This window comes from Siphateles boraxobius, unplaced genomic scaffold, assembly GCF_051911475.1.
Source record: "Siphateles boraxobius isolate OS27281-9 unplaced genomic scaffold, OSU_SipBor_1 20, whole genome shotgun sequence".
NCBI classification, from domain to species: domain Eukaryota; kingdom Metazoa; phylum Chordata; class Actinopteri; order Cypriniformes; family Leuciscidae; genus Siphateles; species Siphateles boraxobius.
This window is the reverse complement of record NW_027508811.1, coordinates 6,484,516-6,508,360: the sequence shown is the minus strand read 5'-3', so window position 1 is coordinate 6,508,360 and position 23,845 is coordinate 6,484,516. Positions and strand designations below refer to the sequence as shown.

Below are 23,845 nucleotides of genomic sequence, written 5' to 3'. Positions count from 1 at the left end.
GCCTCTGATGACGATTTAGCAATTTCACAAACAGCTTGAGTGTTCAGCGGGCCTGCCGACGTGCGTCTTCTCGCGCGCACGTTTAGGAGTCGGGACATGACTGAATGGTCTCTTGCACAATCGGGCCATCAGTGCATCGTAACTAAAGTTTATAATTTTCAAGTCTTCTTAATTCTTATCAGTTTAAACATTCAAGCGGTTTTAAACTATCCAGTAAACTACTCGCGCACTCTCAGAGAGAGTTGCACTGCGTGCATACATAGAGTAGCCTACAGCTCGCGAGAAACTAAAGTTATTTTTCGCGGATTATATCGCTTTAATGGGGGGAAAAAACGCAAAACTGTGTAAAACTTCCGGTCTTGGTAAGTATACTCATAAACACAGTCGGTTATGTATAAAACGCATGTGACAGTGTGACAGACACTATAATGAAAACAGCAATGGCTCCGTGCACTAGCTGTAAAAGTGACAGCAGCCATAGGCTATGCGTCTGTCATTAATGTTGCCGTAAAAACAACAAAAGATAGCTTTAATTGTAATGAATGAGAATTATTAGCCTATGTATTTAATTTAATCAGGAAACAGAACTAAAAGACTGTGTTATTTTACATTTGATTACTTTATTATGTTTCTGTAGTATTTCTGAATACTAGTGTTAGACCTACACACATTTAACATTTAATTCAAAGTTTGAAATCAAGCTTCCTTGTGTTGTGTAAACTCTTAACAACAAAATTACCACATTGTAAAAACGCAATGAGTGAGCAAACATTTTGGGGAGATAAACATAAAATGAGAAAATTTTCAACAACAACAAAAAAAAAAGTCTATATCGTCATAAATATCATTAGCGCAAATATTCTTGAAATATCGTGATAGAATTTTGAGGCTATATCGTCCACCCCTAGCGTAGACCCACCCTGAGCGAGCTAAACACAGTCCGCCATTGTTTCGAAGCCGGAGCAGCTGTAGACAAAAATTTCTCCTAAAGTAATTGAGGTGTTTTGTTGTTGGTTGTAAGAATGAACATAGCAGTCTTCATTTACTCCTGTTGTTACTCGAAGATAGATCAGTACCAACTGTTCATGACCCAATTTATAATCTCTGGAGATATAGGCCTAACGCAGAGGTCTTCAATCCTACTCCTGGAGGGCCGCTCCAACCCAAATCAAACACACCTGAATCAGCTCATCAAGCTCTTCAGGATCGCTTGAACATACAAAGGCAGGTGTGCTGAAGCAGGTTGGAACTAAACTCTGCAGGACAGTGGCCCTCCAGGAGCAGGATTGAAGACATCAGGCCTAACGTTACTGAAATAATCCTGAAAAAAGTTGCAGCAGTCCAAGGGTTTTCAACATTGATAATAATAAGAAATGTTTCTTGATCACCAAATCAGCATATTAGAATGATATCTGAAGGATCATGTGACACTGAAGGCTGGAGTAATGATGCTGAAAATTCAACTTTGCCCTCACAGGAATAAATTAAATTTTAGAATTTTTAAAACAGAATACCAAAATTAAGTTAAAGTTTTAAAATTTTAAATATTTTAACAATATTACTGTTGTTACAGTAATTTTGATCAAATTAATACAGAGAGCACAAAGTCATCTTTAAAATCATCTTTCAAAAAAATCTTTTGAGAGGTAGTGTTCCTTCCTAAGTGAGCAGCCAGAAAGTTTCAATTGACCAAATTTCATGTCCATTGTCAAAAGTCTGACTATCTGGCTGATTATTGAAATCCAAAGTCAGATTATACCATTTAGGTAAATGTATGAATCCTGTCCACAGATAGATGATGCTTGTTTGGGTGACTTTTTCACTCACCATTTTGACGACCTCTGGGTAGGCCTGTTCTGTGAGGTATCCTCGGCTGACTGTGACATAATCGACAAGCTCATTGAGGGTTGAGCGCTTGTATTCTTTCATCTTCAGGTCTGACAGAGTGTCCATGAAATCAAAGACAGCACAACACTGCTGAAGTTTCTTCAGGAACAACTCCGGCTGCTCCTGAGCAGAGACGTCTGCGTGCAAACAAACACACACACATGAGAAACATGAAAAAAAAAAGGAAAAAAATGCCCTGCTGAAACTTCACTTCGCAATAAAAGGTTCAGGGTGTACTTCCATACAAACACCACCTGACTCGGATAATGTCTGGGAAAAAAACTAAGAAGAGGAATAATTTTAGTGTGTACACTTATTAAACATGCTTGACAAGACAAAAGATCCCATTTCTATTCAATGAATAGAGGAAAAGATTTGAGGATGTGAGGATTACACCAGGTCAGTCATCAGACGTCACAATGGGCAGTTTTCCATTATCCAAGAACTGAGGACTCAGATATGTAAACTATTCAGTGAGCAGAAAAGGAAGGGCGAGAAGCTTAAACTTCCCAGAGTTCAAAACCAATTTGCTGACATAACGGCACACATGATGGAAGAACGCTGATTTGGGTCAGAACCACCTAAAAGATAGCATTTGAACCATCACCATCATTTAGTAATGACAAGAAAAACACCCCATGAAATTGTTAGATGAGCAGTTTCCCTCACTGAGATGATGTATTTCCTGTTTAAAAAAAAAAGTTGGGGTTTAACAAAGGACTCACTTTTTTTTTAATTTATAAAAACTGTCACCAGCCCCAAAACAACCACACTTGTGGAACTTATACTATGAAAAAAGCAATTAATATGATTTAAAAATTGCCTATTATCCAGCCACTTTGGAAGGAACTGATGGCTGTTTTATAAAGATATAAAACAGGGGCATTCAACAAAAAAGTTCCAAGAGGTCCGGCCTCTATGTTTTCCTTCCCAGCCCAACAGTACTAATTTGGAAAAGTTATATGAAGATATTATGTTTGTCAAAATTAACAAAAGCGATTAATTTTTTCAGTTTAACACGTTAAAAATGTTTAACGCACATCTGTTTTCTGTCTTATCCTTTGGCTGTGCTACAGTATATGATTACGCTATCATTCATTCAAGTGCTATTAAAAGCCATTCTAGCGCAATAAGACGCAAAAAATAACTAAAATCTTTACTGGCGGGCTGTCTGTGAAACAGCTCTTTTTTCAGGTAAAAATTAACCGTACTTAGCGTTGAGCCCTGATATATTAAAGGCACAGCTAAATGTGACATTTATTACGGTGGGCTTACAGTATGGGAAGATTGTTTTAAGTTCTCTTAAATGAAATGTCTTTAAATGTTGAATGGCTATAATTAATGGCTAAAATTGAGAAAGAAAAAATACTTGTAATAGAGACATCGGTATTGGTATCAGTGAAACTGGCCTTCATTCAAAGTGCTTAGTAAAAAGAAGCCAATAAACAAATATTTAAAATATACTGTCTTTATGTTGTTTCTATATCATGTTGGCCATTAAATGTGAAAGTATTACAACATAAAAATATATTAAAGGGGACCTATTATGCAAAATTCACTTTTGCAAGGTGTTTGGACATAAATGTGTGATGGCAGTGGGTGTACACAACCACCCTGTAGTGACAAAATATCCACCCAATCCTTTTTTTTAAATCCCCATAAATCATAAGCAGTGTCTCCCAACGACAATCGCTGTGTTATGCAATCGCTGTGTATGTTCATGATAATGACAGAGAGAGAGAGAGAGAGAGAGAGAGAGAGAGAGAGAGAGAGAGAGAGAGAGAGAGAGAGAGAGAGAGAGAGAGAGAGAGAGAGAGAGAGAGAGAGAGAGAGAGAGAGAGAGAGAGAGAGAGAGTGTGTTTATGGATAATACTTTAATGTGGACTTCTTATACAGTTTTTATTCAGCTCTTACAGTGATTCTCTGGAGTAAAACTGATGCTTCATCTTTTGTGTGATGTACAATAAACTTCATTGAACTCATCAGTATATTTTTGGCCAACATTCGGACGTGGTCTGCTACAACAGGCTTGTAATAGTGGATAAAAGCAAGATGGAAAAATAAGTTATAACCGTAATTAAACTAAACTATACCTGTTCTGTCTACATACAGCATATTTTATTTGGCTCTGCGGGCATTATAGTCCGACTCCGGGTCGAAATGAACACGGCTCCTGAGAGTTTATGTTTTGATATTATCATTCCTTGAGATGACATTGTCCTGACACGGAGTGCGAGCTCGTGAGGCTCCGCCCTCTGGGCCGACAGCAGTTGCTCATTCGCATTTAAAGGGATACACACTAAACCGTTTTCCTGAGCCACAAAAAGTGACAATTTAAACATGCTGTAAAAAATGATATGTTGGGTATTTTGAGCTAAAACTTCACATACACACTCTGGGGACATCAGAGACTTATTTTACATCTTTTGAAAAAGGGCATAAAAGGTGCCCTTTAAAAACTTGAATGTAAGGGCAGTTAATCGTAATTAAATATAGAAAAATGTTTGCTCGCCAGTGTGGAAGTTTTTTGGGGATTCCGCGAAATTTAAAAGGACTTTTTTCGATCAACAGTGAGCGCGAAAGCAAGCAAAACCACCAACCTGTTCACCCACCTCGTTATACGTTATTCTGCAAATTCAGCCACTGTATAAAAAAGTTTTTTTAATCAATTGACAGCACTAAAAGTTGTATATAGTTCCTATATATATATATATATATATATATATATATATATATATATATATATATATATATATATATATTTGAAACAAGCCAGGGTATGAAACCGCTATTTATAAAGCTAAGAGATGTGATATTTTATACAAACTTGGATTAAAGGTTCAGAAGATGACAGCTGGACAAATGACGTACAAGACTGCACAACTATAAATGAAAATACAGAACCAACACAGATCTACAGAAGTTTGACGGATCAACTTGCTCTATGAAAAACACCACCGGGTCCACAGAATGTTGCATTTAAACCTGTACAACCAAAAGTGCAGGATGCAAGAAACGCTACATTTAACAGGGAAGTCAAGAAAAGCAGAGAATATTCAGATGAGCAGTTTTCTGTAGAGCAGTCTCACATCTAGATGCAAGACATCTGCACCATTGCTTAATTTAGACACACTCACAATGAGTCATTTTGGCTCAGGTGATTCAATCATTTGCAGTTATTTTCCATTTGTCTCCAGATTGATTACTTGTTAATTTAACAGACGGTCAGTCCACAAAGCAAACGGTTTTCAGATACTAATGATACGCTTTAGTAAAATGTCTGAAGCGTAATAAACTAAACCGAAGGTGTGCAGTGTGGTCTTCTCAGACATTAAAGAGAAACAGATCTCCAAGATGCAGGGACACATTCATATAAGGTGACGCCTCGTGCTGGTTGGGGAAATCCCCCACTTCGATGGAATGGTGGTCTTGGATTGCATTAGAGAGACTGTTTTGTTTTAAAATGCACAGACAGACAGACAGAGAGAGAGAGAGAGAGAGAGAGAGAGAGAGAGAGAGAGAGAGAGAGAGAGAGAGAGAGAGAGAGAGAGAGAGAGAGAGAGAGAGAGAGAGAGAGAGAGAGAGAGAGAGAGAGAGAGAGAGAGAGAGAGAGAGAGAGAGAGAGAGAGAGAGAGAGAGAGAGAGAGAGAGAGTGAATGTACTGGTTACAAAGTTGTGTGTCTAGTTACTTACACAGAAGTAATGCATGTGCAAGAGAGTGTGTGTGTGAGTTGTTCCAACAGGTGGAACCAGCAGGTGACTTTTACAGAGCCAAAGACTGAGAAGGAAATGTACTGTATGCATTTAATGCAAACGTGCGCACGCACGCACACACACACAGTTCCCTGAATCTAAAGGGTCTTATTCACTTGGGCATGAAACAGCAAGTCTGCAGTTAGCCTACAAAAAAAATGTTAACTTGGTTGTAGTGATGTACAGATTTTAAAGTTTTGGCCATTACAAAAAGCTGAACAATTTCAGTTTTGGCTGATAATAGATATATGGCAGAGATAAGATACATTTTATTATATAAATGAATAAATTCAATTGTTATAAAATGTTACAACTGAATATAGGTATTACAACATTATAGTAGTACAGTATGAAAAATGGATATATTCATTTTGAGGTTTGCCAAGTATTACTATTTTAACAGTGTAATTAAATTATTAGTGTTTTTAAAAATAACTTTAAATGAGCATTAGCTGAAAGCAAACGTAATAAGCTAAAAACTAAATAGACAAAAAGAGAGAATGAACAAAGAAAACACAATTAAATATGCAATATCGGACATATAAGAAATGAACCGATTGAACTAAAAAAGCAATTAATAATTGCTATTATTGACCAATAACCAATATTGGTTGGCGGCATTTATGATTATAATGCTCAAACACGCAAAGCACAAGGATATCGAAAGAAGGGAATGTACGGTCTTATCGGGTAAATAATTGAGTAAACTAAATCCCAATTTATTTTTCCAATAAGAAGGACTATACACGAGAGTGATTTGTTAGCAGTATTTTCATTTTTGAGTGCAGTCAGACAGGGCAACGCTATAGCAACACAGCTACAACACAGATTTTTACAGTAACGCTGCAGATTGAGCAAGTTGAAGTGACACTCCTGGATAGCTGGTTCCAATCACATAGAGTTAGATTCAGCCCCCAAAACACCAAACAACATGCTTAACGACAGACATCAACAGAATGACAAAAATACACCATGACCACCCGCGCTTCTCCATCACTCACTCAGACAGCTCTCCCTCTCTTTCTCTGGATTTCCCACTCGTCGATCGCTATAAGGAAAGGATTTGAAAAAGTAAAAATCACAGGTGACTGTTTGCAAGCCTCGTGTGTGTGTGTTATGTGTACAGTGCACAGAGCTAGAGCTCCACAGAGGAACCCATGAGATCAGGTGTCGGAGCTGAGCCCACGGAAACACGGACGGGCTCTGTGTCTAACGTTCTATTTTCTGCCTTCCTCGTTTTAAATTCAAGCCCACAAGGTCAGAGGCACAGCGCAGACCGTGATGACTTGTCTGCGTGCGTTACACTTCACAGACCTCGCTGTTAAAAAACACGTTGTGCTGGAAATGTATCTATGGCAGCCAGAACACGTGGCTCAATAACACAAGAACAGACCACACAGACTGAAACACTATAACTGCAAATTAGTTTTTATACTTAAAAAACATTTCTATGAAGAATATTTTTCAAGCTCTCATTTCTCATTTTTACTAAACTAATCATCGGGAAAAGTAGTCACCTTGTTGGCGAGGCACTGTTTACCTTATGTAAAATGACATGTTGTGCAGAATCAGCAGTCTGACGGCCAGCTGGAGAAAGTGTCCCACGCAGCTGAGAAACAAAAGCTCGCATATCTCTATTGATACTACTTGTGTTGTCACATCCCACTCACTTATAATAATAATTTATACAGAACAACCCAAAAGTTTGGGGTCAGTAATTTTTTTTAAATTTTAATTAATACTTTTATTAAGCAAGGACGCGTGCAATTTATCAAAAGTAATAGTAAAGACTAGTAGTGTTACAATATACCGGTATTGACGATAACTGATATTTTAAAAATGAAATATCGTTATTGTTTTAATTAGGGGTGTCACAATGTATACCGGTATCGGCGATAACCTTAATACTTCGAATGAATAGTACACGTATGATAAAATGGCACATAAATTCTCCAGCGCTAGTATGGTTGACATAGCAACATACAGTAGGTGTCAGTATTGCACATTAACGCTGGTTGCACCTGTAATACACCACAAGTAGTCACACACAGCGTGCAGCTGCCGTGTAAAAGCATGCTGTCAGATATGACAGACGAGACGCTCTACCCGCTCGCCAGTGTGGACGTTTTTGGAGAGAAAAGTTATTTCGAATTGTAATAATTTTTAAACACTATTACTGTTTTTAACTGCATTGTTTATCATATAAATGCAGCCTTGGTGATCATAAGACTTGGTGAACATAGACTTTGAAATCTTACCGACCCTAAACTTTTGAACGGTTGTTCTTATTTTGGCTTGTATGTGAACAGGTCACCATGCAAAGCACACGGCAGTGCATTAAATGCAACAAAAGTCACATGATCTGTGACTAGTCAACATAGACTCGACTAAGAGTTAAAACTAATAGGTAAAGTCCTTAATTCTTTTCTAAAGGTCCGGTGTTGACAGATAAGAGGAAGTGAGTGGACTAAACACTAAGTGCAACACCCCACATCACTCAATGCCTTTAAGAGCTACAAATCTCTTTAGGAAAGCAAAGTGAAGACAGTGCCATCTACTGTTTGATAGTTTTATCCAAAATGAGTGTACACATCCAACGGAATGACATTTTACATGATCTGCTGCTGTCTGACTTGCATTTGTTCTATATATATATTGTGTCCCGCAGAATAAATAAATACAGGTTTAGAATGACATGAGGGTGAGTAGATGACAGAATATTAATTTTTGGGTGAATTATTCCTTTTTATTACTGACACATCAGCATGGCTCAATAATTTTTAGCAATGCATTTTTATACTTGCTAAAAATTGTCTTTACAAAAAAAGTGGAAATAATTTCTGGCTTCAGACTTTCAGAATAAATTTTTGCACATTTGACAAACCCTCATCTACGTCAGCCAGCTAACATTATCTTGATGACAAATCAGCAACCCAATGTAGAATACATAACAGAACACCAAACGTTTAAAAGTCTGCATGGCATAAAATTAGCCCAAAAAGACCAGTGACTTGCATATGAACAGGTCTGAAATGTTCACCTTTTTTGAGCCACCGAGCAACACATGAGGTTGGAGAACTTTAATACTGAAATGTTTTAGAGATCAACTTGATATTCTGCAAATGTTAACAGCCCTAGATCTGCATCCTTCAACACTTACTGATGCATGTTCCCTCTCTACTTACGGATTGTGAGTGAGTGGCGCTCGTTCCTGAAACGGAACAATTGTACTTAGGGCTGCCCCCGACGGACAACCATAGCCTTTAACACTGAATGAAAACTCAGTTTTTCAGAGGTCAGAACACAAACAAAATTATACAAAAACAAATGAATATAAAATATAGCAACAAACTGAAACACTAAAACAATATGGACCATTAGGCAACAGCCTACCTGACTAACCCCTCTCTATTTTTTTTTTACTCTGTCATAATATAATATTAAAATCAAAGGAACACGAGTTTGTCCACGTTGTCGAGGAAAAGTGAGCTCCGTGTCTCGCTCACAATGATGCCAGCCTTAGCGAAAATGTGTGGTGATGGCACCGACGTGGAAATCAAGTTAACATGTCGTGCGTTAAGCGTGGCAGTGATTTAGCTGCCGCAATCCGCAAAAAACACTTAGAAATGCGCCTAATATTGGTGCACATTCATCTACATTAGACCGAGCGACCATGTAAAGTGGTTATTAGCTAACGTTAGGCTTCTACTAACGTGTATAATAAGTCATGTTTGAGGTCACATCTTTTTGTGGTCATTCTTCACCCTCTCGAAATGTTCCCACACTTTGGATTTTCTGCTCGACATATTGCCACGTGGACCAGATATGCTCGTGATCCGTCACTGTGTGACTTCGCCAATTCCTGTGAAGTTTTTTTCAGCAACTAACCGACTAATTCAAGTTTAGTCGACCAAGCATCTTCTCGTCGACTAACGTTCAGTCAACTATTAGGTGGCGGTCCTACTACTTTCTATATGGATCTCTGTAACAGCTCTGTACCCCGTCTAGTCAACTTCGAAACATTGACATCATTTTTTTCCAATACGCATTAAACATTTAACAACACATTCTTTAACAAATACACAACAACTTCCAATGTACACAACTTCCAATGTACAGCAACAAAACATTATGTAAAGATACATATTTTGGCTACCTTGCAATCTCAAACTCTATACTTATTGGATAAGTCAGATTATTATATTTCATGATTGATTATTGTTGTCCTCATGCACATGACTGTAGCTAGGCTACCATGAACCTCATCTTTACTAAAGCATTACTGCATTAGCCCATCACATAACTCACGACACACACCATCTCTGTGACCTTTGAGGGAGCGACCCCTGGCGCGAGTGAGATGCTTTGATCCCTTCCCATAATCCTTACTGAGCATTCTGCAGGGGGCAAAGGTCATTGGAAATGCTTTTAGCCACTCCTACCATAAATTAATAGATTTATCTGAAGTCAATAAATTTAATAATGCATCACAAGTGTTATTTATAGACAATGTAGTGACAGTCTGACATGAAACAGGTCTGACAACAGTGTTGTTGTCTGTTCTGGCGAGAGAACGATTGTATTTTGCATTCATTTATGATGAGAGGTAAACAGAGAAAGCCTCTGTGGGAGGGCGGTTACCTCGGCAACAGCCACTCAGACGCACTCTGCAAATACTAAATCAACCTGTTTGACCACTGGACCCACTGATATGGACTCAAAGGTTATTTGGTCAAATAAGTCAGTCTCTTTAAACAAACCATGTTTGCAGCAGTGAAAACAAGCTACATTACAGTTCTGACAGGGCTGCACTGCACAATCACCATTTTTAATTTGATAATTAAATTTAACTACTGTTTTATAAGTCATGACAAACACATCATATTGTACACAGAAAACTTTTTGCTTTTTATGATTACTTCTATATATATGACTTGTTTTCTATCAAAGTTCCTCTGCGTTCAATAATTTTATCACTTAAACTCATATTTGCTGATAAAAACTACATATATGTTTGAACCAGAAACTGATTCAGAAGAAGAGCGAATTACACAGGCTCGTCTAAAAGTAACTATCAGAATGGTAATGTGTTTTATGTATTGCTCTCTACAACGTCTGACACAGTGATAATTGATACGATTAGCCTTTAGCTTGACTACATTATCAAACAGCTAATAATGTTTTGCTAATGTTACACAAACCATGTTTCTGTTCACATCTCAGAGTCAGACAGCTGCCTTCTAACAGTCAACATCCTTACAAACGCTTTAAACATCATAGAACATAAGTGGAGAGAAGCCGGCTTACAACACTTACGTTGACGGGATTGGTTACATGTTTGTGGCGGTAGGAAACAGGTACGGTTTCAAACCACGTTTTTGAGACTCTTTTTGTTTCACTGCAGTTAAGGAGAAAATATTCAGCATTATCAATGTTGTTGGCTGATGAATTTGCACATGGTTTGTCTTAAAGCATATTAAAAACACCACATTGACATATAAACAAAATTAGAAACTTGTTTTTCACCACAAGGAGTCTTTAACAGTCCTAGTTTAGATGCTTGTTTAACTCTAAAGGAAGAAGAGGGAAAAGCAAGTCAGAGCAATGGGCAAACGTAAGGCACATGACTGCACACACACCCACGTTTCACTCCATTACACACACTCCACAAAAACAAGCTCGGCCAACTGAATAAACCTGTAAGCCCCAGCTTTCATCTGATCACTTGTGCTCTCAGTGAAACACAGATTTCTGCACGAATATCTCTCTTTGTATAATTCTGAGACTGCCAGCAACAGCACCACAATTCTCAGGCAAGCTAAACATTTGATACGACTCTGCTGCATCTGTTTGTTTTACCGTGCAGGTCTCGTTGTCTCCTCCAGCAACGGAGGGTGATTCAGTAAACAACAGAGAAACATATCAATATTACAGTGACATCAACAGCATTTGCATATTATTCACTAGTGGATAATGGAAAGAATGTCAGATCTGCACTTTTGTAAACAGTACGAGTAGTCACCCTAAACAAGCACAGACAAGTCAAGATGTACAACTCTACTATCTGACATTTTACAATCTTCCTGAAAAGTTTAACAAAGTCAGTTCAAATAAATCACACTGGACTTACTATTTCTGCAATGTGCAGCATGTACTTTACTCTGCAAATTTGCCAAATACACCACCATTGAAAAGTTCAAGCACCGTAATGTTTTACTGTAGTAAACTTTATTAACCTTTATTCAGCAAGGAAACATTAAATTGGTAATATTTGTAGTTTTGTAAATCCTTCATGGAAAAAATGAATCACGATTTCCACCAAAATATTAAGCAGCACAAACGTTTTCAAAATTGATAAGAAATGTTTCTTAAGCACCAAATCAGCATATTAGAACGATTTCTGAAGGATGTGACACTGAAGACTGGACTAATGATGCTGAAAATTCACCTTTGCCATTACAGGGATAAATTACATTTTAAAATATATTAAAATAGAAAAAAAAAATGTAATTATAATATTTCGCAATATTACTGTTTTACTCTACTTTTCATCAAATAAATGCAGTCTTCGTGAGCAGAAAATCTTAAGGCCGTGAACAGGGTGTCCACAGACATCGGGCCTAACCCCTTAAAACATTCACTACAAAAATATGAACTTTTAATATTATTCCAACTCATTTATTTTGAGCCTTCTGCAATTTATCTTTTATAACCATGGAACGGCTACTATAGCAAAAAAAGCTGCATAATCAAAATGCGGCTGTATCAAAGCACCTGTCAACATCTTTAAGGTGTGAACATCCATTAAATCAGCTTGTCTCGCTAAAATTTTTATTCTACTACATATTTACATAAAAACCTTTCTATCCATAATTAATCCTTCACCTATTAATTTATTAGCAACAAGACATCCCAAATAATTTACATCATTCTTTGATTCTATTACAATATCACTGATCTTAACCAAACATTTGGCATGTTTACTTAATCTCCCTCTAGAAGTAAAAAGAATGGCCTCAGAAACGTTCATTATCCAAAACCAATTTCTTGTAACTGAAAAGACATTTTATCCTATAGGACCCCTTTATTTTGATGAGACACAAAAATGTGTGCATCATCAGCATAAAGAAAAAGTTTCTCTGAACATGCTGGTTTAAGATCATTAATATATAAAAGGAAAAATAAAGGACCTAAAATACTCCCTTGAGTAACTTCTCTATGGCAGCATTAGGCATAGTGATATTCAATTGTAATGTAATATGCAAAATGGCACTGGATTTCTGTATTTAAATTTATATTTTCCATGCATGCGTGTAACGTTTGGAGCAATTCAATACTATCATTTACATTTGACATTCCCTACACTGTTTTAAAATATAATTTAAACATATCTTTACATTTTATAAGTTGCTAAATTAAAGGGGCATTCGGCAACCCTAGCTATTTCTTCGCTGATTTTCACTTTTGTTGTTGCAGCTGTGAGGCGTATATTTCACAACAATGTCGTAAAAAAAACTCACTTGCGGCACCCTTCTCCCCCTTTCTATCGCTGCTCATGTGCACCTGTTATTATCGGAGCTGGCCATCTTTATCGTGTGGAGCTATGTCTACCGAGGTGGGTAATACATCATACACATTAAGGGCGGCGTGTGTGTTTATGTCAAATTGCCATGAAGCAGTTCGTGTTTCTCGCTCGTTCTCGCTTCTCACGAGACTTCCTATTTCCAACTTACTGCGATGTTGCAAGGTTGGTTTTCCGCCTAGGAACGTTGGGGAGAGCGGGGAAAGTCACCATAGCAGAGCTATTAAGGCCCTGTCCCAAATGGCACCCTAAGCACTCGCGGTCTTCCTCTGAGTCCGCAATTTCGTGACGTAACGCTGCTTTGACTGTTGGGAAGAAGTCTGCTGCGGAGCTCGCATCAGTGCGGGCTCGGCAAAAGTGCGCATCGAGGGTGCAAATCGACCGCAGAGGGGGCGCTCGCAAGCACCCTTCTGAGACCTAAAATGACAAATGGGACACCCTACGGTCTCACGGACTTAACGGACACTCGGCAGCCATTGTAATCCCACAAGACCGAAAATGCATATGCAGTGTGCCATTTGGGACAGGGCTTAAGAGCGAGGCATTTACTGGCAGAACGAAATGTAGCAAGAACAGAGAAATGTTAATGTTCCTTTAGATTAGGTGCGTCCATCAGTGATAGAAGCAGTACGGAATTAGAACCAAAGATGTATGTTTAGAACGTCTCGCAGATAACACCCCTGGCGCTCGAGCTTCTTATCATGAGCACGGTCGTGTGTCTGCTGAAGTGCTGAAAAAGCACGAGTGAGCGGTGCATTTCAACAGGTTACTTTACTCTCCGAAACAATCTTAGACAAGCTGTCCGAGATTATTGCTTGCACTATCAGTAAGGTTGTATATTTCTATTTATAACATCTTTTTGCAGCATTAAGCAATGTAGCCAATCACAGACATATGTGTTGATTTCTTGACCGAAATGGCCAAACAGACATTTAAGCATTCTAGCATTTAAGTTAGAATCCACACACCGCTCAAAACGCCAGTCTTTTGATTCAGTGCTGAATTGCCACAGCCATTTCACCCTGTAGCCTAAGACTGGTTGCCCACTGAAGCGAAGCAGGGTTGAGCCCAGTCAGTACCTGATGGTTGCTGCTGGAAGAGGTCTTAGTGAAGCCAGCAGGGGGCGCTCACCCTATGGTCTGTGTGGGTCCTCCTAACGCCCCAGTATAGTGATGTGGACACTGGACACTATACTGTAACAAGCACCGTCCTTCGGATGAGAAGTTAAAACGAGGTCCTGACTCTCTGTGGTCATTCAAATTCCGGTATCACTTTGTTTTACAGTCCTGTTTCGCATGAACATACTATCTTACTTGTTGTAATAATGACAGTAACTAGGTACTAACCCTGAACCTACCCCTAAAGCTTAACTTAACCCATGTAGTTACCTTACACTACTCATTACTTTAGTGGTAAGAGAACACTGTAAGTACATTGAAAGTGCACATACTGTAAAATGAAGCGTTACGCAAATTCCCATGGCAATTCTCGTAAAGAGTGATTTAACCCCGGTGTCCTGGCCAAATATCAATCATGGTCTCCTAATCATCCACATCCACTGAATTGGCTCGATCACTCTCTCCTCTGCACCTATATAGCTGGTGTGTGGTGAGCGCACTGGCGCTCTTGTACTGTGGCTACAATCGCATCATCAAAGTGAATGGTGCACACTGGTGGTGGTTGAGGAGAGAGCCCCTGACATGATTGTAAAACGCTTTGGGTGTACAGTAGTACATATGAAAGCGCTACATAAATGCCTTATTCATTCATTCATTCAATTCTGCATGCTGGCAAATCCTCTGATTATAACAAACAAAGTGTAGCTATACAAGGTATTGATGAATGTCTCACGACAAAAAGACACGAGTATAATGGTCCCTTCACTGCTCCAATTACATTTTCTCTACTCCTGATAACACATGGAATATATCACAAATGAGAAATAAAAGTCTCATATACAAATGTCTCTTCATATTATTACTTTCATGTATTAAAAAACTAAAATACCATCATTGAGTTCCTTCACACAATAATAATAATAAAAGAAAATAGTATAAAAAGAGTATAAAATATCGTAAAAATTACACATCTACATGCCGCCATTTTGAAACCAACCAACACGAACGAGTTTCCGATTCAATCGCACATTTAAATACAGTTGACATTCCAGAAACTTAACATGAAAAACTAAATTTGTATTCAGATTGTGAATAGGTATTTGGGTAATAAACAAAGCAAGAGAAGCGACGCCCTTTGTAACCACTAATGCTATCAATCTCTAAAGCGCAAGCTTACTAAATTCTGCACTCTGGCAAAAACAATGAATCTCTTATTTACATTGTGTTTACACTATGCTGATTAAAAAAATTAATGAATGTGTTTTAAGTGGTGTTAAGCAGATTCTTCTGACTAACTTACTGACTAGAAGGGCTGGATAAAAAAATATAACATTTTTACGAACCGATATATGATGAGATTTCTTGTTTTCCTTTTTCTTTAGTGTGTTGTAGCTTTTTGTGCATGTATAAGATCTGCAGAGTTACAAAGCTCAAAGTCTCAAACCTAAAGAGATATTCTTTGTAAAATTTAAGGCTCAGCCACACCTCCCTAAAACGCTTCGTTCAAACAAGAGTTTCATAACACCGTATACGCAAAGAAAGGCGTAACTTTTATTCTCGCTGTATTATTGTTGCTGCCATGTGGTGGAGACGCTGTGTTTTTTGTTGCGAAAGCCAAAGTACTTTGTTTGGGCTTCCAAAAGAGGACACAATTATAAAACAGTGGTTACACTTTATTTGTAACACTGTTCCAGAACAGTAAAACCAAAATATTTGACTGTGTGCTGCGCATTTTTCGGAGGACAGTTTCCAGAACCTGCACAAAAGCTGATTCAAAAAAGTGTGGCAATTCCTTCTTTTCAAGTATAGTCTGGCGCTTTGACTCACAGCCTGTATGCATGTTTTCATATTTTAAGAATTTGCTACTGACTATTCAACACGAGTTTTGAGCAGTATAGAGTAGCGCTTGCTTGTCGTTTCTACGATCACAAATGCAGACATGGTTTTATGTTTACATAGTGTTCTTCCCCCAGTAGCGCGCCTTGACGCATAAAAAGAAGTCATTATAATCAGTAATTATGCCCCAAATGAAATAAAACCTTACCAAACTGATACGTTCTGGTCCAGTTGCACTGGCAAAGTTGATCAATCAGCTTGGTCATCTGCTTTTTCCGGATCAGATTCGGGCTCAAATTGACATTATCACCTGTTTTTTTCATTATTGCTTTGGGAGCTGATGTTCTCAATATGGTAAGGGGCGTGACATTTCCGTCAATCACAATGCACTGGATCGCTGGCCAATCAGAGCACTCCACGCTTTTCAGAACGATGAATTTTGTAAAAATCTATCCGTTTTAGAAAGGTGGGGCATAGAGGAGCAATAATAAATGTACAGTATGTGTAAAATAATGACCTTTTTAACCTAAAATCACAAACACATTGCATTAAACCAAATACACAAAATAATGTTCTTTTTAGAACCATCATATGACCCCTTTAAATCCCAAAAATCGATGAGTCTATTCTTTTTTCAGTTGATGAATAAAGGGAACATTGTAGCGCGCATCCCCTACAATAAATTCCAATAATCTTTGTGATTTGTTACTTTGTGAAACAAAGTCTCAGATCTTACATTATGTCCATTTTATTATGAAATTCAAAAAGTAAATACCGTTTTGGCACGGTTTAATGAGGCGTGATAGATCGCTGTAGCGCCACAGTTCAAGAGAAGCAACAGTACGGAGTGCACGTGAACTGATCATCTCCACCGCTTTAATACCAGTTACAGAGCAAAAGAAACATGAATGAACATCTGATGGTATGTACAAATATACAGTAAAACTTGCCTAAATCCATATCATGTCACATGTTATCGTGGAAAAACGTCAATAAAACAGTTTGTAAACATAAACAATGTCACATACATTTACCTCAGAAAAACCATATTCGGTGACCATAAACTTGTTAGTCAGCTAGAAAAATTAACTCTAGAAGGGAGCATTATATGATAAATATATGCACCACATTACACATTCATTATAATTTTTTATTGTTCTTCATTATTTAATGCATGTTTGAATAAATCCGTCAAATTAACTTAACAGCCACCTTTTAAATGTTTATATTTCAAAAAACGAATTTGAGTATTGGAGAAATATGATTATGTAATTGTAAAGTTAGTATTATAACTTTATTATTATTAAAAAAAACATCGAGTGTAATTTGTGTTTGTATATAAATCAAAATGTAGCCTACTGTCTCTGATATATATCCAAAAATTTATCGATATTCAAAATCGAATCGTGAAATCTGGGTCAATGCCTAGCCCTACTGACTAGCACTTCTAATAGGCCATTGCGTTCAAGCGCTCAATAGATATGATTGTGACCGTCTACAATGTTTAATGCTTGTAAAAACATGTTGTAATTAGAAACCTTATATGGTTAAAACGGAGAAGTTTTCCGCGTACAGATGACAGCATTGTCAAAACGACTAAAAACGCAGTATTCTGCTGCCAGGCTATTAGATGCCGATGAAACACTATAGACTGAACATGTAATATGCATGATGTCATTGTCTTCAGATTCGCGTTTTTGTTCTTTACACAGAGTGTTTTCAAAAACTTGCCCTTTGAAACCCGTGTTCAAAAGTTTGCATTTTCAGGCACCCAAAACCTAATGTCGTGTAAACGAAAGGCCAAAACACATTCAAAGTTTAACGTTCTTAGTTGAAAATGGTGTAGTGTAAACACCCCCTCAGAGAGTACTCAAACAAACAGGAACGAAAGCATTTAAAAAGCAGCATCTATCAGTGGGTATCGAGAAATGGAAAAGCCAAATTAGAGAGATCTCTCTCACCGTCAAACCTGATACCGATTCAACATGCTTAACTGGCCGAACTTCCACCGATGTAAGCCTGACTAGAGCCGAAGTGTGTAAAACACCACAAAAATTTGCCTGACCGACACTCACCAATGGCCTCACGACCGACCGTCGGTTTGGTGTGTGACAGCCCTTACAGACACTGCCAAAGAAAGGAAAAGTAGTGGAATGCACTCAACTTTTCGTGGTATTTCCAGAGGGAGGAACAATACACAATGATTTAAACAAACAATAAATATAACCCCAAAAAAATAGCTTATTTCAATAAAGCCAACAAAACACTAGCATTTTGACGAGTACTGTTCATATTTGACCTCAGAAAAACATTAAAATTACAGCAAAGGCCGTATGCTTGTCTTTGGTAAGGCTCTATAGACAACTGAAGCAGTCCGAATCAGAATTTCATTCGGTTATGAGAGCATTTAGTTATCGTGAGTGAGTCACCTTTGAGCAGGGGAAGAGGTGTGAGTTCGATTGGTTTGCCCTGAGAGCGGAACTGTGAGGAACTCTGAGAACGTTTCTGCTTGGCCTTCCGGACAGACTTCCGGGAAAATCCGTCTACTTTATCCACTGATGGAGGAGTGGTGGCTGCGGAGGACATAGCCCTGGAAAAGAGAGAGATATGTGTAAGATAAGTCATTAATGCTCCAAAATTGCATGTGACTGTGTTTGGTATGTGTAAAGAATATATAATCCTGGGTACATGAGAGCAAGGGTTATTATAATGTCCCATGTAAGATCTTAAACGACCTCAGCTTTCAAAATGAATCGCCTACCAGGATCATATGATCACAAACATTTAAATATACTTCCTTGAAGATACCACTGTAGGCTCATTTTGCCAGCACCATTGAGGCCCTTTGTTAAGGGATTAATTTGCTCACTTTTGTTTGGAAATGACCCTACATAAAGTGGCCGATTCTAATTGTGCCCATCAAGTTTTGACTTCGCTATTGATCTTCACAAATTACACAAATGCAGGGAAAATATTTCCCAATCATAAACTTTAACAACTTTGTGAAAGAGTTTGTGTGCATGTATGAGCCCAGATTTTGTGTAATGAATGCAAGTTTGGAAAGTCTCAGAATGGTTATTATTACTAAACGTTTGTATACCCATAATTGTGCATTCTTATCTCTTATTATTAACATAAGCACTCTGGGATTTTTAGCTGAATGTAGTTGCAGAACACACAAATATATTTTGCATCATGGTCTTGTTCCTAATATTTGCAAGCCAATCAGCTATCATACAACAAAATATTTGCAGGTAAACATACTCCTACTGTCAATGACACTAACTAGGCTGCATAATTACATAATATTATTAATAATAGTTCTGCTGGAATAATAGTTATTCCTGCAGAACAACAAAGAATGTTGCAAAAATTATTTCTGAGAAAAGCTACTGTGAAATTTGGGCTGCAATAATCAGAAACAGTCTGTAGGAATCTGGTGGGACTGATATATCAAAAACAAGACATAGCAGTTTTCATCTCCAACATTGTAAACACCCATTGGTTGTATTGGGGTCTTTAGATCAGTGATGTGTATGTATCTTCTAATGAAGATTCCCGTCGAAAAAGAGGGGTGTAACCCCGGCATCCTGGCCAAATTTGCTCCTTGGGCTCAGTCCATCATGGCCTCCTAATCATCCCAATATACTGATTGGCTTCATCACTGTCTCCTCTCAACCAATAAGCTGGGCGTTCTGGCGCAGTACGGCTGCCGTCGCATCATCCAGGTGATGCTGCACATTGCTGGTGGTTGAGGAGATTCACCCCTTCCATGTAAAGCACTTTGAGTACCCAGAAAAGCGCTTTATAAATGATGTAAAGAATTATTATTATTCTAAAGCTTTTTTGCAGGACCAGTGTAAGCAAGCAGCACTAAAACCAGGCCTGAAATTTCAATACCCTTGGAGAAAGAAGTTTGCAATTGAAAAGCAACTGTAATTACAAAACAAAACCCAAATGGCTAAAGGAAGGAAATGTTTTGGTATAAAATGAAAATCTAGGAAGAGATGTAAATAAAGGCAGGAATGCAGACTACGATGAAAGACAACTATATCATAAGCAAAATTCAAAAAAATAAATGACCCTGTTGTGATGATTAAAGGCAGTTCTTTTGACTGTAAGCAACTGAAAGTAATGAAATCATTCCAATTGATTAGTCCATTCAACAAACATAGCGTTTACCATGAACCCTAAATAAATTGATCGTGCGTGTTTGTCACAAGCTTCAAATTGGATTTGATCTTTTGACATGCACACACTGGATGTACATGCATGTATATGCATGCACTGCATACAGTTACCCGCTGTTGGCACTAACCATCCGCCAACCATTACTTCTTTTCTTTGTTTTAAAAAGCAGACTTTATATTTATCCATTTCTGGTACTAATTAGGAGATAAGCACGATGAAGCTTTGTGGCTCGCTGCTTATATTTATAAAGCAGTAAAAATGCCCCTTCTTGTGACCAAAACAAGGCGTCAGTGGAGCCTGAAGAAAGGACTGGTGGGCCAATGTTGTCATTACGCCATTTTCTATGTCCTGCGAAGTTTCAGTTTAAGTGTTTACGTGCCCTATCAAACAGATTACAAAAAGTTTAAACCTCCCCTTACAATCCGAATGAAATTTCAATTTCGGATTTGGCCAATTCATTCCCGAACAACATTGTTACATGTGATTTTTTTTTTATTCCGGCTTTTCTACTGCTCCGATCACAATCGGATTATTAGGGTCCATGTAAACGCCCCTTTAGAAAAGTTTAACAGGAAGTAAACAGGAAGACAGAGATGAAGAACCTTAAAAAACAGGCCAAGGAAGGAGTGAAAGGCCACCTAAACTTTCCCTCTGGCCATGAACTCAAAAAACTCAAGTCAAAGACTTAGAACTGAACTCAGTTTTTTTTGTGTGCAAATTCTCTAAGCAGACACAAGTAAATTTTTTTTAAAAAGTGCTTTTTCCCCCCTCCAATATCTGAAGCCGGTGTGCTCTTTAATCTGACCACTTCGAGCACTTTGATATTTCTGTCCGAGAGGTTTAAAGTAGCAGACATCAAAGAAGTGAGATGCTGCAAATGTCTACCGATGACATCCTATAATGCTGCACTGTGCGGCCCACCACATACAATATCACCCCTTTTCTGAGCCACTTCTCCTGTTCTCAGACATGACAGGCCTGGCAGTGTATCACTACCTGAAAAAAGAATAAACCTTCTCTCTCAAGTTCAAGAACAGAAACAATCGCACAAGAGAACATTGACAAAAACACATAAGGTCAGTAGAAATTAATAAACACAAGCAGTCATTGTGGTTGGGACTCTGAGAATGTCCCAAGCTGGGATAAGTCATATTCACCCCAAAAACCAACAGAAAGAAATTATATACATAAATAATATACATACATAAAATGGCTATTTACAAACAAATAGGATTCCTGGCATTGAGACAATATTTATGATGACATTTTAAAGCACAAATCCACCGTAAATCTCATTATAATAATGCAAATAAATATATAGGCTATTTAAAATTTTTATAAACTAGCCTATAGGCCTAAATGTTCATCTACGCTAGAAGTATTAGCTGCATTTATGTTGATTTAAATAAACTGTATTACAATATTTTTAATACCCTGAAAAAAGACTTATTGAGGGGAAAAAAGGCCACTCCCTAAACTAAAACAATGTGCTTGATAATTGACATAAGAAATGTACACAAACAAATTAAAATTGCTATAAAATAGGCTTTCTTGCTAAAATATTTTATTATCTTTATTTGTAAGATTCATGAGGCAAGATCAGCGAAAACCCTTGGTAATGAAAAGGCTGAGAGGAGCCAATTCATGTTTCTGTCCCATAGTAAAGTTCACCCTGGGTTGACATTTACAGTGAAAGATTTCTGTATGCAAGCAAGGTGACACGGATTACACAATTCTGCAAAATATCAAGGAATGGCAATTGACAACCTTTACTCAACCAATGTAAACCATTCTTGATAGCTAGATAGAGATAGAGAGATAGATAGATAGAGTCTACACATCTTGCAATCTCTACTGCAGTAACAATGAGCTATTTTACGAAATATAGTGATAGATAATTCCAGATCTCCATGATGTTTGGTGATCCAGCTCACCTCTGTATAAAGTATACAGATATATATAACATGGCAAACCAATCTAGGAAAGACTTATGCCCAGCCATAATGCAAAGCACTCCATGCCCTGGCCCTAATCTATATAACCAGCTATTTAGAGATAACCTTTCCCAATAGTTTTGACTGCAGGTCACCAAAAACAACCAGTCAGAGTGAAATCTACTCATGGGATGTGATGAGATATTGTGACTACCAGACTGCCAGGCAGCTGAAGTAAACCAGACCATGGAAACAGGGCACAGAGGCACAGTGCCATTGAGCCAAGAAGTTGGCACAGACAAGTGAAGTGATGTTCAGAACTGCTTGTATGTGGTGGGTCAGACCATAATGAACAGACATACAGTTCTGAGATGCACGAGAGCAGTTTAGCACAGTGGTTGCTTCTAAAAGGACAGAAAAAAGTGGACGCCTCCAAAATTGTACACTCCTGTACATGAGTGCAGATGATGCTGGTTTGTGATCTCCTGATGGACCTAACACACTTACAAATACACTGACATATTTGTATAGCAACTGACATAGACCCACTGCATTCCAGAACACCCATAAAACAAAAACAAATGAAGAACAAGCTTTCCTCGTGGATTTTCACTCATCCACCCATTCAAATGTTTCTTTACAGTCAGAAATGTCTGGGAAACATTAAGAGTACGGTTACAATTTTTTCTTATTTTACTTTTAGGTACATAAATACTAAAAACTCTGTATCAGAAGTCTTTTAGTACCTTAGCCTCATTTATTTGACATATTTACTTGGGTATATGAAACATCCAAGCGAACCGGATCTAAACTTGAGCAGGATAGCCAAAAGAAAAAAAAACCTTCAAATATTCAATTTACCTTGATGTTTTCGATGTGAGGAGCTGATATGGGTGTTTTGACCGTCTTTCCTCCTTCAAGGCCTCTTGAAGCAGCAGAAAAATAAAAATAAAGACACAAAATCTGTTTTTGGCCTTAAAAACTGCCAAACCCACAGCAATAATCCCATCAAACACTCAAATTTCCGACGATAGAAAAAGATCCAGCTGAAATATAAACATCCCCGGGAATCTCTTTATGTCCACACACCGCGCCTATAGGTTATTTTTATCCAGAAAATGTGTTTTATTGGGGAATATCGGTCCCTTTTTCGCCCTATTGTCAATATTACTGGGCTGAGTCCATGGCACACATAACACGGACGCGCTCTAGCCTGCTGGGCCGGGTTCGGGCCTACAACGCCACGCCATTGGTCGGTTTGAAGATTCCCCAGAACGTGATTGGGTGATATAGTTGGCAATCATCACGCATGGGAGGGAAAAACTCCAAGGCTTCTCTAACGATGAATAGAGAAGTTGGGTTGAATTGTGTGCGAACAGGAAAGAGAGTCACCTTACTAGGATGTCTCATTGATCTACTATTTTAATTAAAACATGTTTCATTACAAAAGAATCTATATAATAAACATAACTATTCGTATTCGTGACTTTGGGCATACTAAGTTTATTAAGGCACTATCCTCTGCACAGCTCAACCTATGTATT

The 23,845-nt window shown here is 38.0% G+C and overlaps 1 protein-coding gene across 1 annotated transcript in view; it reads right to left on the bottom strand.

The window, feature by feature from the left end:
• ppp2r5eb (protein phosphatase 2, regulatory subunit B', epsilon isoform b) overlaps nucleotides 1–23,536 on the bottom strand; it is a 31,995-nt gene extending 8,459 nt beyond the window's left edge. The window contains exons 1-3 of the mRNA XM_077236475.1: nucleotides 23,163–23,536; nucleotides 18,606–18,766; nucleotides 1,828–2,024 (exon numbers count right to left, since the gene is read on the bottom strand). Of these exons, the coding sequence (XP_077092590.1) occupies nucleotides 1,828–2,024; nucleotides 18,606–18,762 (354 nt within the window). The 5' untranslated portion in view covers nucleotides 18,763–18,766; nucleotides 23,163–23,536. The remainder of the gene's footprint in view (nucleotides 1–1,827; nucleotides 2,025–18,605; nucleotides 18,767–23,162) is intronic.
• Between the last annotated feature and the right edge of the window lie 309 nt (nucleotides 23,537–23,845).